Genomic DNA, 12,868 nt, shown 5'->3' with positions numbered 1-12,868 from the left:
AAATGAAAAGGCCAATTCTAGATCACTCAAACCCTGAATGACGGAGGCAACTATACATAAATGGGCGTCATGTTGAAAAATTGATGTAAACAAAAACCTGGAAATTGCTGGAAAATGACTTAGGGGATTATTTTATGAGGGTGACGATATTCTTTCTGCTCCTCCTCCTCCTCCTGTTCCTTTCTTAATCCTCTCTCTTTCCCTTTCCTTTCCTTCCCTTACCTTCTCTTCCTTCCTCTTCCTTCGCTTCCTCTTCCCTTTCTGTCCCTTTCCTTCCCTTTATCTTCCTTCCCTTCCCTTCCCTTCCTTCCTCTTCCTTCGCTTCCTCTTCCCTTTCCGTCCCTTCCCTTCCCTTCCCTTCCTTTCCTCTTCCTTCGCTTCCTCTTTCCTTTCCTTCCCTTTCTCTTCCTTCCCTTACCTTCCCTTCCTTTCCTCTTCCTTCGCTTCCTCTTCCCTTTCCTTCCCTTCCTTTCCTCTTCCCTTCCCTTCCCTTCCTTTCCTCTTCCCTTCCCTTCCCTTCCCTTCCTTTCCTCTTCCCTTCCCTTCCCTTCCCTTCCTTTCCTCTTCCTTCGCTTCCTCTTTCCTTTCCTTCCCTTTCTCTTCCTTCCCTTCCCTTCCCTTCCTTTCCTCTTCCTTCGCTTTTTTTTATTTATTTATTTATTTATTTAGTAAGCATGATTACATAAGGTGGTACATGACAACTAAAAGTTACTGGTAAGGTTCTGAATAAGTATCTGTAGTTGTGTTACAGGACAAAGGACAGTACAGTGATAAAGTTAGTGTTGTACATTAGACAATAGCCAGGTGTTCACTTCTTTTTTAAAAGTGTGGAGTGTAGTGGATGTGTGAATGTCAGTGTGTCTTGTCAGGCAGTTCCAGAGTCTAGTGTATCGTGGCACGAATGAGCGGAGGAAGGTCTCCGTTCTGGCGAAGGGCATGGTGAGCTGGTGTTCCCTCGACAGAGCGACCCTGGTGGCGTGGGGGTGTGGTGTTGCCCACTGTTGCCCGAGAGTTGCGAGGTGCGGAGCAGCCTGCATGTGTACCTTGTAGATGGTACACAGGCCAGCCACGTCTCGCCTCTGCTGAAGAGGATGTAGTGGAGTGGGTTGCTGCTGGTTTGGGGTGTCCCTTTGAGAGAGGAGCCGTTCGGCGCTGTTTTGTACCTTGTCGAGAAGACCCAGGTATGATGGAGGGCAGGATGACCATGTCAGGCGCGCATTCCATGAGGGAGCAAACCTGGGCAGCATAAAGGTTCAACACTCCCTTCGCATCAAGGAGGTGGGAGACACGCCTGACACAGTTCAGCCGTCCTGCTGCCTTGGATGCAGTCTTCCTGGCGTGGCTGGTGAAGGACAGGCTGTTGTTCGCCTCCACGCCGAGGACAGTGATTGACTGTTGCAAGGGCAGCACCTTCCCTTGTAGGATTATGGGGGGAGTGGGGATGGCTGGGGGGCAGCATCGCCTTGAGACCAGCATGACCTGTGTCTTGTCGTGTGCCAGGTCAACCTGCCAACGATGTCCCCACGATGAGACAGTCTGTAAAACCTGGTTGATAAGGGCGACGGTTGCACAGTGATCTGTACCGTCGCAAGGGAATGTGAGGGTACAGTCATCCGCGTAGGCGTCTGCTTCAGGTATGGGGTGGAGAAGGTCATTAAAATACACATTCCACAAAAGTGGTCCAAGGACACTACCCTGTGGGACACCAGCATTAATAGGATACTCCCCCGAGGTGTGACCGTTCACCACTACACTGAGCGATCTGTCCTCGAGGTAGTCGTGAAGGAGATGGAGGAGCCTGCCACTAACACCCGCACTCTGGAGTTTGGAGATGAGTCCGGAGTGCCACACTCTATCAAACGCTCCCGCGATGTCCAGGGCGATGACGAAAGTGTCGCGTCCTCTGTCGAGGTTATGCTGCCAAGCAGAGGACATGCTGAGGAGGATGTCGCTGGCAGACCTGTTGGAGCGGAAGCCATGCTGTCTGTCACTGAGAATGTGGTGTGTGTTGAAGAAGCCTGAGATCCTCTTGGCAAGAATAGATTCAAAGGTTTTGCCAAGGACGGACAGGAGAGAGATTGGCCTGAAGTTACGAGGATCTGTCTTCTTTCCTTTTTTGTGTATGGCTGCCACGTTAGCAACTTTCCAGAGGGAGGGACACTTGCTGGTGTTAAGGCAGCTCTGAAAAATGGTGGTGATGGGGCCTGCAAGCTGGGCTGCACAGTGCTTGAGGATGTGTGGAGATATCCCATCTGGTCCAAGGGCCTTCTTGGTGTCGACCTTGAGCAATTGTTGCTTGACATCCTCAGTGGTAATAGTGATGAATTGGAGAGAGGCGGTGTTGAGTTGAGCCATGGCAGGTGGGGGACGTTCAGGGTCAGGGACAGTCATCTTCCCTGAGAAGTATGCTGCCAATACCTCTGCCTTGTCGTTGCTTTTGGTGGCTACCGAGCCGTCCGCCCTGTCTAATGGAGGAATGTGGTCTTCAGGAGCGAGGCCTTGTTGGTCCTTGAGGGCAGTCCACCAAGCCTTGCTTCCCACAGAGCGGCCAGAGAGTCGTGACTTCAAGTCGTCCTGCCATCGTTGTTGAGCCAAACGCTGCACACTTCGCATGTTGGCACACTCTTCTTTGTGGAGCAGCTTGTTTATGTAGGTTGGATGTTTTTTAAAGCGTCTCCATGCCCTGCTCTTAGCGTCGGCAGCCATCCTACACTCGTACCCAAACCAAGGCTGGTCATGAGGCTTGACCTTGAAGGTATGGTTAGGGACGTAAGTGTTCTGGAGGGAAAGAACAGTACTTGTGAAAGTGCTGACCTGTTCGTCCACATCACCTGTGAGGATGGTAGGCCAGGGAGTGCAACACAAGGCTTCCTGAAGTACCTCCCAATCGGCTTTGCCCCAGAGCCAGTTAGTACGCATCGTAGGGGCGTCCCTCAGTGCGGCGATTTGAATCGTGCTTAGGACAGCCAGGTGGTCTGAGGATCCCACGGCACCAAGGGGACGACAGGTGACAATATCCTCTGGCAGATCACTAATAACAGGATCCAGGGAAGAGCCAGAGTTGTGGGTGGGAAAGGTGACATGGTTTGTAAGGCCGTGTACAGTGAGGAGATCATCAAACACTCTAGCAACCAAGTGTTGATTTAGGTCGCCAACGATGAGGATGTGGCTGCAGGAGTGTTGCTGCATAAGCTGGTCAAGATTGGTGTGTAGGAAGTGTATGACCTCACCTCCTTGACACTGAGGGCGATAACACACGCACGGTAGGATGGACCCATGTTATTGTGTCCTTATCTTCCTTTTCCGTCCCCTTCCCTTTCCTTCCCTTTCTCTTCCTTCCCTTCCCTTCTCTTCCTTCCCCTACCTTCCCTTCCTTTCCTCTTCCCTTCCCATCCCTTTCCTTCCCTTTCTCTTCCTTCCCTTCCCTTCTCTTCCTTCCCCTACCTTCCCTTCCTTTCCTCTTCCCTTCCCATCCCTTTCCTTCCCTTTCTCTTCCTTCCCTTCCCTTCTCTTCCTTCCCCTACCTTCCCTTCCTTTCCTCTTCCCTTCCCTTCCCTTTCCTTCCTTTCTCTTCCCTTCCCTTCTCTTCCTTCCCCCTACCTTCCTTTCCTCTTCCCTTCCCATCCCTTTCCTTCCCTTTCTCTTCCTTCCCTTCCCTTCTCTTCCTTCCCCAACCTTCCCTTCCTTTCCTCTTCCCTTTCCTTCCCTTTCCTTTCCTCCGCAGTAATTACATCCCCAGCCACAGAGGGATTGGTGCAGAGCCTTGTCATGCTATATTTTGTATCGACAGCATAGGAATGATCAGGCTATACACAGCATTAGTCAGACTGCACCTCAATTTTTTTTTTTACATTGAAGGAGACGGCTCAAGGGCAACGGAAAAGAGTGCAAAAAAAAAGGCCGCTACTGACCGCTCCCATAATAGACAAAAGGAAAGAGTGGCCTAAAGAGATTGTGTTGCTCCCTGCTGCTGTGAGGTGAGCGACAGGGACAAGAAAATGAGAAAACTGCGATTGAAGTTGGATGATACACACACACACACACACACACACACACACACACACACACACACACACACACACACACATCCCGGCGAAGAGTGTGCAGAGTTTCAAGGAAAAGTTGGATAATTATAGATACGGAGACGGGAGCACACGAGCGTAAGCCCAGGCCCTGTAAAACTACAACTAGGTAAATACACACACGCTCGCTGTAGACATGTTTAGACGCGTTCACATCCCACAGAGTCACAGCGCCGCCACAGCAGGCAGACAGAAGGGCGTCGTCGCTTATCTTAGGAATGTGAATGAGAATACTTGACCGTAATGCCACAACTTATTTGAATTTTAGTCCGAAAAGTTGCCTCCGAACGCCTGAATATAGTCGTCCCTCAAATAGTACGGTTTCCAATAGTTGGGTCTTGGTTTTATACGGATTGTCGTGGAAGATCTTTAAGGATTTTTACATTTCCTGCTTGTCGGGAAATTTAGAAATCCTAAAAAATCTTCTGAGAAAATCCACATAAAACCAAAACTGAACTATTGGAAACTGTACTATTTGAGGGACGACTGTACTTGGTCGATGTGAGGCAAGTGATATCTCAAACTTGACCGCCATGTCGCTTACCTTACATCATCAGGGAGCGACACAGTTATGCGGCTCAGTTCTGGTCACCTTACTATAGAATGGATATCAGGATGTTAGAACCTGTGCAGAGGAGGATGATGAAAATGAGTGAATGGTTGAGAAATCTGCCAAACAAGACTCAAACATTACAGTTTGCATTCTCTGGAAAGGCGAAGGGTGTGAGGAGACTTAATTGAAGTTTATAAATGGATGAAGGGCTTTAATAAGGGTGATGTTGATAAGCTTTTGGTGGTAAAAGAGCCATGCAGGACACGTAGCAATGGGTTTAACCCTTTCCTTGCTAAGCGCTTGCAACCTCCCCTCAGGCGCGCTCGGGCACCCCAGCGGGGGAAGGGGATCTCTTTTAACCGCTGTATCTCAAAAACTATTCATCACAGCTACAAATCAAAAACACCATTGGAAAGAGGAGACCAAGATCTATAAGATTAGGTTATGTAAGCCACTCCTGCGAACGTACAGGCACGTTCAGGGGGTGTTTTTTGCTGTGAGTGCGACTGGCGCTCGCAGCGAGCTTTTAGCACCACCAGGAAGTGACGCTGGTGCTTGCTCTTTTAACCTCTGTAACTCAAAAACTGTTCATCACAGCTAAAAAACAAAAACTCCATTGGAAAGAGGAGGCCAAGATCTATAAGATTTGGTAATGTAAGCCTCTCCTGTGAATGTACAGGCACGTTCAGGGGGTGTTGCCTGTGAAGACGTACATTTATACGTGCGCGATGGTCAGCTGTAAGGCAACTACTGTAGATCTCTTGATGATGGGGTGCTGGCAGGGCAGTATTGCCAACTGCAAAATTTACAACTATTTGGTCAAAATGTCATGTGATAGGTGAAGCTACACAAAAATGCCGCTATATTGGACAAGAACATCCACCAGTTGCTCGTCTGTAGATTTTCTGCGTTGGGCTGATGTGATTTTCCACCAAATTGGCACTCAATTGGCAATCCTGTGTTGTGAGAAATAGTGTTGGAACACTCTCACGCAGGAGATTTGAGTGCGGCTGGAGCTCGCAGCGAGTGTTTAGCACCACCAGCAAATACGCCTAACGTTCGCTGTGAGCGTTTAGCAGTGAAAGGGTTAAGTTAGATAAATTCAGATTCAACAAGGACACAGGCAAGAATTGGCTCACCAGCAGAGTGGTGGGTGAGTGGAACAGGCTTGGCAGTCATGTTGTGGGTGCCAATACCATAGACCCATTCAAGAGGAGGTTAGCTGAGTTTATGGATAGCGAGGTTAGGTGGGGTTAGGTTCACAGGAGCTGCCTTGTATAGGCCTACCAGCCTCTTGCAGACTCCTTAGGTTCTTATGTTCTCATAGTTTTTAGTGTTCATACATGTTCGGCTGATCTGTTTGTTTGACAGTTGGAATTATTATTACTATTTTTTTTTTATATTGTCCATACGTCTCTCACCTGATTTCTTTCTTTCTTGACAAAATAGGAATTATCATTATTATTTTTTTAGTATTAATATATCATCTGATTTATTTGTTATCAACAGAATTGGCATCAACCCCACAAACAACAGCAACCACAACAACAACAACAACAACAACACCAACACAGGCCAGGAGTGGGGTGTGATGGCCGGGCCAGACCCCCCCCAGCAGGGCCCCCCCGGTACCCCCGTTGTGGGCGTGGCGCTGGGGGCGGGTGGCCTGGGCTGGGTGGTGGACCGGCGGGGGCGGCTGTTCTTCAGGGAGGGAGTGTGCGACGCCTACCCCCAGGGACAGGACCTCAGGTGGTGGCAGGTGTGTTGACCTTGGTGTGTGCAGGGTGTGAGGTACTTGTGTGGTCCGCTCTCCATATTTTTAAGGCCAGTTCAACAGTCCAACACCGAGTCATTGTAAGCCCCCAAACCAAACTATATTCTCCTCAATGATCCGTTATTTCCACTCAATACCAGGTACTAATAAAGAGATTTCCTGATGTGTGGTTTCCTAAAATTTCCTCCTTTCTACATCAACACCTAACAAGGAATTTTCGTTGTATTTTGTGTTTGGTTGGGGAGCTCACAAACTTCCTGTATTGGACTGTAAAACTGGCCCTTAGTCAAACCTCAACATCCATGGATTTAAATATTTGTAGCATGTGCATAATATCAAGTTAACCCGTCCACCACAGCCGGGCCAAAACTCCACCCCGCGCCGTATCTGGGTTCGCCGCGCGCGCCAAATTTCAAATGTCGCTATTGAATATAACGAGTTTTCAGCCATAAACTCAACATAATCATCATGTATTATATATGAAAACATGCAGAATTAAGTGGTGCACATAAAGAAACATAAATTAATTGATAACTTGTGAGATGTAAGCATAAATATAGAGATAAAATAACTCGTATATTGGCTAAAGTGTGCCGGGATGCAGTATGGGCGTCCTCGGATATGGTACGGGGCAGGCAAGGACGCAGTTTACTCGTCCTCATGTTGAACGGGTTAAAGACTAAGGTTTCGGTGCATTTTCCTGAGCTCTTTTGTGTGGCTCAGTGCACTCCCCGCTGCCACCCTGCACACCCCTTCATACTTGCAGTAACCACACTAGTTATTGGTGAAGGTATGGAAGGGAAGGGAAGGGAAGGAAAAGAAAGGAAGGGAAGGGAAGGAAAGGAAAGGAAAAGGAAGGGAAGGAAAAGGAAGGGAAGGGAAGGAAAGGAAATGGAAGGGAAGGGAAGGAAAGGAAAGGAAAAGGAAGGGAAGGGAAGGAAAAGGAAGGGAAGGGAAGGAAAGGAAAGGAAAAGGAAGGGAAGGAAAAGGAAGGGAAGGGAAGGAAAGGGAAGGGAAGGGAAGGGAAGGGAAGGGAAGGAAAAGAAAGGAAGGGAAGGGAAGGAAAGGAAAGGAAAAGGAAGGGAAGGAAAAGGAAGGGAAGGGAAGGAACAGGAAGAGAAGGGAAGGAAAAGGAAGGGATGGGATGTTGAGGTTTGGTGGTATGTTTGTCCAGTTTTCCTTAAATATCTGGTCTTTTTTTTATTATTGTTTTCTTTTTTTTGTGCCCTTGAGCTGCCTCCTTTGTTGTAAAAAAAAGAAAAAAAAAAACCACCCACCACCACTTGTTTTAATTGATTGCAAGTATTTATATTTCAATGAGGTCACTGTACTTTTTTGTGTTATTTAGAAACAGTCCCTTCCCTTCCCTTCCCATTCCTTCCTCTCCCATCGTTTTCCTTTTTGCTTCCCTTCCCTTCCCTTCCCATTCCTTCCTCTCCCATCGTTTTCCTTTTTGCTTCCCTTCCCTTCCCTTCCCTTCCCATTCCTTACTCTCCCATCGTTTTCCTTTTTGCTTCCCTTCCTTCCTTCCCATTCCTTCCTCTCCCATCGTTTTCCTTTTGCTTCCTTCCTTCCTTCCCATTCCTTCCTCTCCCATCGTTTTCCTTTTGCTTCCTTCCTTCCTTCCCATTCCTTCCTCTCCCATCGTTTTCCTTTTTGCTTCCCTTCCCTTCCCTTCCCTTCCCATTCCTTACTCTCCCATCGTTTTCCTTTTTGCTTCCCTTCCCTTCCCTTCCCTTCCCATTCCTTCCTCTCCCATCGTTTTCCTTTTTGCTTCCCTTCCCTTCCCTTCCCTTCCCTTACTCTCCCATCGTTTTCCTTTTTGCTTCCTTCCTTCCCTTCCATTCCTTCCTCTCCCATCGTTTTCCTTTTGCTTCCCTTCCTTCCTTCCTTCCTCTCCCATCGTTTTCCTTTTGCTTCCTTCCCTTCCTTCCTTCCTTCCCTTCCTCTCCATCGTTTTCCTTTTGCCCTTCCTTCCTTCCTTCCCATTCCTTACTCTCCCATCGTTTTCCTTTTGCTTCCTTCCCTTCCCTTCCCTTCCCATTCCTTACTCTCCCATCGTTTTCCTTTTTGCTTCCCTTCCCTTCCCTTCCCTTCCCATTCCTTCCTCTCCCATCGTTTTCCTTTTGCTTCCCTTCCTTCCTTCCTTCCATTCCTTCCTCTCCCATCGTTTTCCTTTTGCTTCCTTCCTTCCTTCCTTCCTTCCATTCCTTCCTCTCCCATCGTTTTCCTTTTGCTTCCCTTCCTTCCCTTCCTTCCATTCCTTCCTCTCCCATCGTTTTCCTTTTGCTTCCCTTCCTTCCTTCCCATTCCTTACTCTCCCATCGTTTTCCTTTTGCCCTTCCTTCCTTCCTTCCATTCCTTCCTCTCCATCGTTTTCCTTTTGCTTCCTTCCTTCCTTCCCTTCCCATTCCTTCCTCTCCCATCGTTTTCCTTTTGCTTCCTTCCTTCCTTCCTTCCATTCCTTACTCTCCCATCGTTTTCCTTTTGCTTCCCTTCCTTCCCTTCCTTCCATTCCTTCCTCTCCCATCGTTTTCCTTTTGCTTCCTTCCTTCCTTCCCTTCCATTCCTTCCTCTCCCATCGTTTTCCTTTTGCTTCCTTCCTTCCTTCCATTCCTTCCTCTCCCATCGTTTTCCTTTTGCTTCCTTCCTTCCTTCCCTTCCATTCCTTACTCTCCCATCGTTTTCCTTTTGCTTCCCTTCCTTCCCTTCCATTCCTTCCTCTCCCATCGTTTTCCTTTTGCTTCCTTCCTTCCTTCCCATTCCTTCCTCTCCCATCGTTTTCCTTTTTGCTTCCCTGCCCGTCCCTTCCCTTCCCATTCCTTACTCTCCCATCGTTTTCCTTTTGCTTCCTTCCTTCCCTTCCTTCCCATTCCTTCCTCTCCCATCGTTTTCCTTTTGCTTCCTTCCTTCCTTCCTTCCCATTCCTTCCTCTCCCATCGTTTTCCTTTTGCTTCCTTCCTTCCTTCCCATTCCTTCCTCTCCCATCGTTTTCCTTTTTGCTTCCCTTCCCTTCCCTTCCCATTCCTTCCTCTCCCATCGTTTTCCTTTTTGCTTCCCTTCCCTTCCCTTCCCTTCCCATTCCTTCCTCTCCCATCGTTTTCCTTTTTGCTTCCCTTCCCTTCCCTTCCCATTCCTTACTCTCCCATCGTTTTCCTTTTTGCTTCCCTTCCCTTCCCTTCCCTTCCCATTCCTTCCTCTCCCATCGTTTTCCTTTTGCTTCCTTCCCTTCCTTCCTTCCTTCCATTCCTTCCTCTCCCATCGTTTTCCTTTTGCTTCCTTCCCTTCCATTACCATTCCTTCCTCTCCCATCGTTTTCCTTTTTGATTCCCTTCCCTTCCCATTCCTTCCTCTCCCATCGTTTTCCTTTTTGCTTCCCTTCCCTTCCCTTCCCATTCCTTCCTCTCCCATCGTTTTCCTTTTTGCTTCCCTTCCCTTCTTCCCTTCCTTCCTCTCCCATCGTTTTCCTTTTGCTTCCCTTCCCTTCCCTTCCCATTCCTTCCTCTCCCATCGTTTTCCTTTTTGCTTCCCTTCCCTTCCCTTCCCTTCCCATTCCTTACTCTCCCATCGTTTTCCTTTTTGCTTCCTTCCTTCCTTCCTTCCATTCCTTCCTCTCCATCGTTTTCCTTTTGCTTCCCTTCCTTCCTTCCCATTCCTTCCTCTCCCATCGTTTTCCTTTTGCTTCCCTTCCTTCCTTCCTTCCATTCCTTACTCTCCCATCGTTTTCCTTTTGCTTGCTTCCCTTCCTTCCTTCCTTCCTCTCCCATCGTTTTCCTTTTGCTTCCTTCCTTCCCTTCCTTCCTTACTCTCCCATCGTTTCCTTTTGCTTCCTTCCTTCCCCTTCCCATTCCTTACTCTCCCATCGTTTTCCTTTTGCTTCCCTTCCTTCCTTCCTTCCATTCCTTCCTCTCCCATCGTTTTCCTTTTGCTTCCTTCCTTCCTTCCCATTCCTTCCTCTCCCATCGTTTCCTTTTGCTTCCTTCCTTCCTTCCCATTCCTTCCTCTCCCATCGTTTTCCTTTTGCTTCCTTCCTTCCTTCCCATTCCTTCCTCTCCCATCGTTTTCCTTTTGCTTCCTTCCTTCCTTCCTTCCCATTCCTTACTCTCCCATCGTTTTCCTTTTTTCCCTTCCTTCCTTCCTTCCCATTCCTTCCTCTCCATCGTTTTCCTTTTGCTTCCTTCCTTCCTTCCTTCCCATTCCTCTCCCATCGTTTTCCTTTTGCTTCCTTCCTTCCTTCCCTTCCCATTCCTTCCTCTCCCATCGTTTTCCTTTTGCTTCCTTCCTTCCTTCCCATTCCTTCCTCTCCATCGTTTTCCTTTTGCTTCCTTCCTTCCCTTCCTTCCATTCCTTACCTCCCATCGTTTTCCTTTTGCTTCCTTCCTTCCTTCCTTCCCATTCCTTCCTCTCCATCGTTTTCCTTTTTGCTTCCTTCCTTCCTTCCCATTCCTTCCTCTCCCATCGTTTTCCTTTTGCTTCCTTCCTTCCTTCCTCTCCATCGTTTTCCTTTTTGCTTCCTTCCTTCCTTCCCATTCCTTCCTCTCCATCGTTTTCCTTTTGCTTCCTTCCTTCCTTCCCATTCCTTCCTCTCCATCGTTTTCCTTTTGCTTCCCTTCCTTCCTTCCTTCCCATTCCTTCCTCTCCCATCGTTTTCCTTTTGCTTCCTTCCTTCCTTCCTTCCCCTTCCTCTCCCATCGTTTTCCTTTTTCCTTCCTTCCTTCCCTTCCTTCCTCTCCCATCGTTTTCCTTTTGCTTCCCTTCCTTCCTTCCTTCCCATTCCTTCCTCTCCCATCGTTTTCCTTTTGCTTCCTTCCTTCCTTCCTTCCTTCCCATTCCTTCCTCTCCATCGTTTTCCTTTTGCCTTCCCTTCCTTCCCTTCCCTTCCTCTCTCATCATCGTTTTCCTTTTTGCTTCCTTCCTTCCCTTCCTTCCTCTCCCATCGTTTTCCTTTTTCCCTTCCTTCCTTCCATTCCTTCCTCTCCCATCGTTTTCCTTTTGCTTCCTTCCCTTCCTTCCCATTCCTTCCTCTCCCATCGTTTTCCTTTTTGCTTCCTTCCCTCCTTCCTTCCCATTCCTTCCTCTCCATCGTTTTCCTTTTGCTTCCTTCCTTCCTTCCTTCCCATTCCTTCCTCTCCCATCGTTTTCCTTTTGCTTCCTTCCTTCCTTCCCATTCCTTTCCTCTCCCATCGTTTTCCTTTTTGCTTCCTTCCTTCCTTCCTTCCCATTCCTTACTCTCCATCGTTTTCCTTTTGCTTCCCTTCCTTCCTTCCTTCCCATTCCTTCCTCTCCCATCGTTTTCCTTTTGCTTCCTTCCTTCCCTTCCCCATTCCTTCCTCTCCCATCGTTTTCCTTTTGCTTCCCTTCCTTCCCTTCCTTCCATTCCTTCTCTCCATCGTTTTCCTTTTGCTTCCTTCCCTTCCTTCCCATTCCTTCCTCTCCATCGTTTTCCTTTTGCTTCCCTTCCTTCCTTCCTTCCCATTCCTTCCTCTCCCATCGTTTTCCTTTTGCTTCCTTCCTTCCTTCCTTCCCTTCCCATTCCTTCCTCCCATCGTTTTCCTTTTTGCTTCCCTTCCCTTCCCTTCCCTTCCCATTCCTTCCTCTCCCATCGTTTTCCTTTTTGCTTCCCTTCCCTTCCCATTCCTTCCTCTCCCATCGTTTTCCTTTTTGCTTCCCTTCCCTTCCCTTCCCTTCCCATTCCTTACTCTCCCATCGTTTTCCTTTTTGCTTCCCTTCCCTTCCCTTCCCATTCCTTCCTCTCCCATCGTTTTCCTTTTTGCTTCCCTTCCCTCCCTTCCTTCCATTCCTTACTCTCCCATCGTTTTCCTTTTTGCTTCCCTTCCCTTCCCTTCCCATTCCTTCCTCTCCCATCGTTTTCCTTTTTGCTTCCCTTCCCTTCCCTTCCCATTCCTTCCTCTCCCATCGTTTTCCTTTTTGCTTCCCTTCCCTTCCCTTCCCATTCCTTCCTCTCCCATCGTTTTCCTTTTTGCTTCCCTTCCCTTCCCTTCCCTTCCCTTCCTCTCCCATCGTTTTCCTTTTTGCTTCCTTCCTTCCCTTCCTTCCCATTCCTTCCTCTCCCATCGTTTTCCTTTTGCTTCCTTCCTTCCCTTCCTTCCTTCCCATTCCTTCCTCTCCCATCGTTTTTCCTTTTGCTTCCTTCCCTTCCTTCCTTCCCATTCCTTCCTCTCCCATCGTTTTCCTTTTGCTTCCCTTCCTTCCTTACTTCCTTCCATTCCTTCCTCTCCATCGTTTTCCTTTTGCTTCCTTCCTTCCTTCCTTCCTTCCCATTCCTTCCTCTCCCATCGTTTTCCTTTTTGCTTCCTTCCTTCCTTCCCTTCCATTCCTTCCTCTCCCATCGTTTTCCTTTTGCTTCCCTTCCTTCCTTCCTTCCCATTCCTTCCTCTCCCATCGTTTTCCTTTTGCTTCCTTCCTTCCTTCCTTCCCATTCCTTCCTCTCCCATCGTT

General features: G+C 48.3%; 1 protein-coding gene across 1 annotated transcript in view; it reads left to right on the top strand.

The window, feature by feature from the left end:
* LOC126984753 (tectonin beta-propeller repeat-containing protein 2-like) overlaps nt 1–12,868 on the top strand; it is a 42,206-nt gene that overhangs the window by 14,956 nt on the left and 14,382 nt on the right. The window contains 1 exon segment of the mRNA XM_050838813.1: nt 6,145–6,394. Within this exon segment, the coding sequence (XP_050694770.1) occupies nt 6,145–6,394 (250 nt within the window).

Source organism: Eriocheir sinensis, chromosome 57 (genome assembly GCF_024679095.1).
Source record: "Eriocheir sinensis breed Jianghai 21 chromosome 57, ASM2467909v1, whole genome shotgun sequence".
Taxonomy (NCBI): Eukaryota; Metazoa; Arthropoda; class Malacostraca; order Decapoda; family Varunidae; genus Eriocheir; species Eriocheir sinensis.
This window is presented reverse-complemented; position numbering and strand designations above follow the sequence as displayed.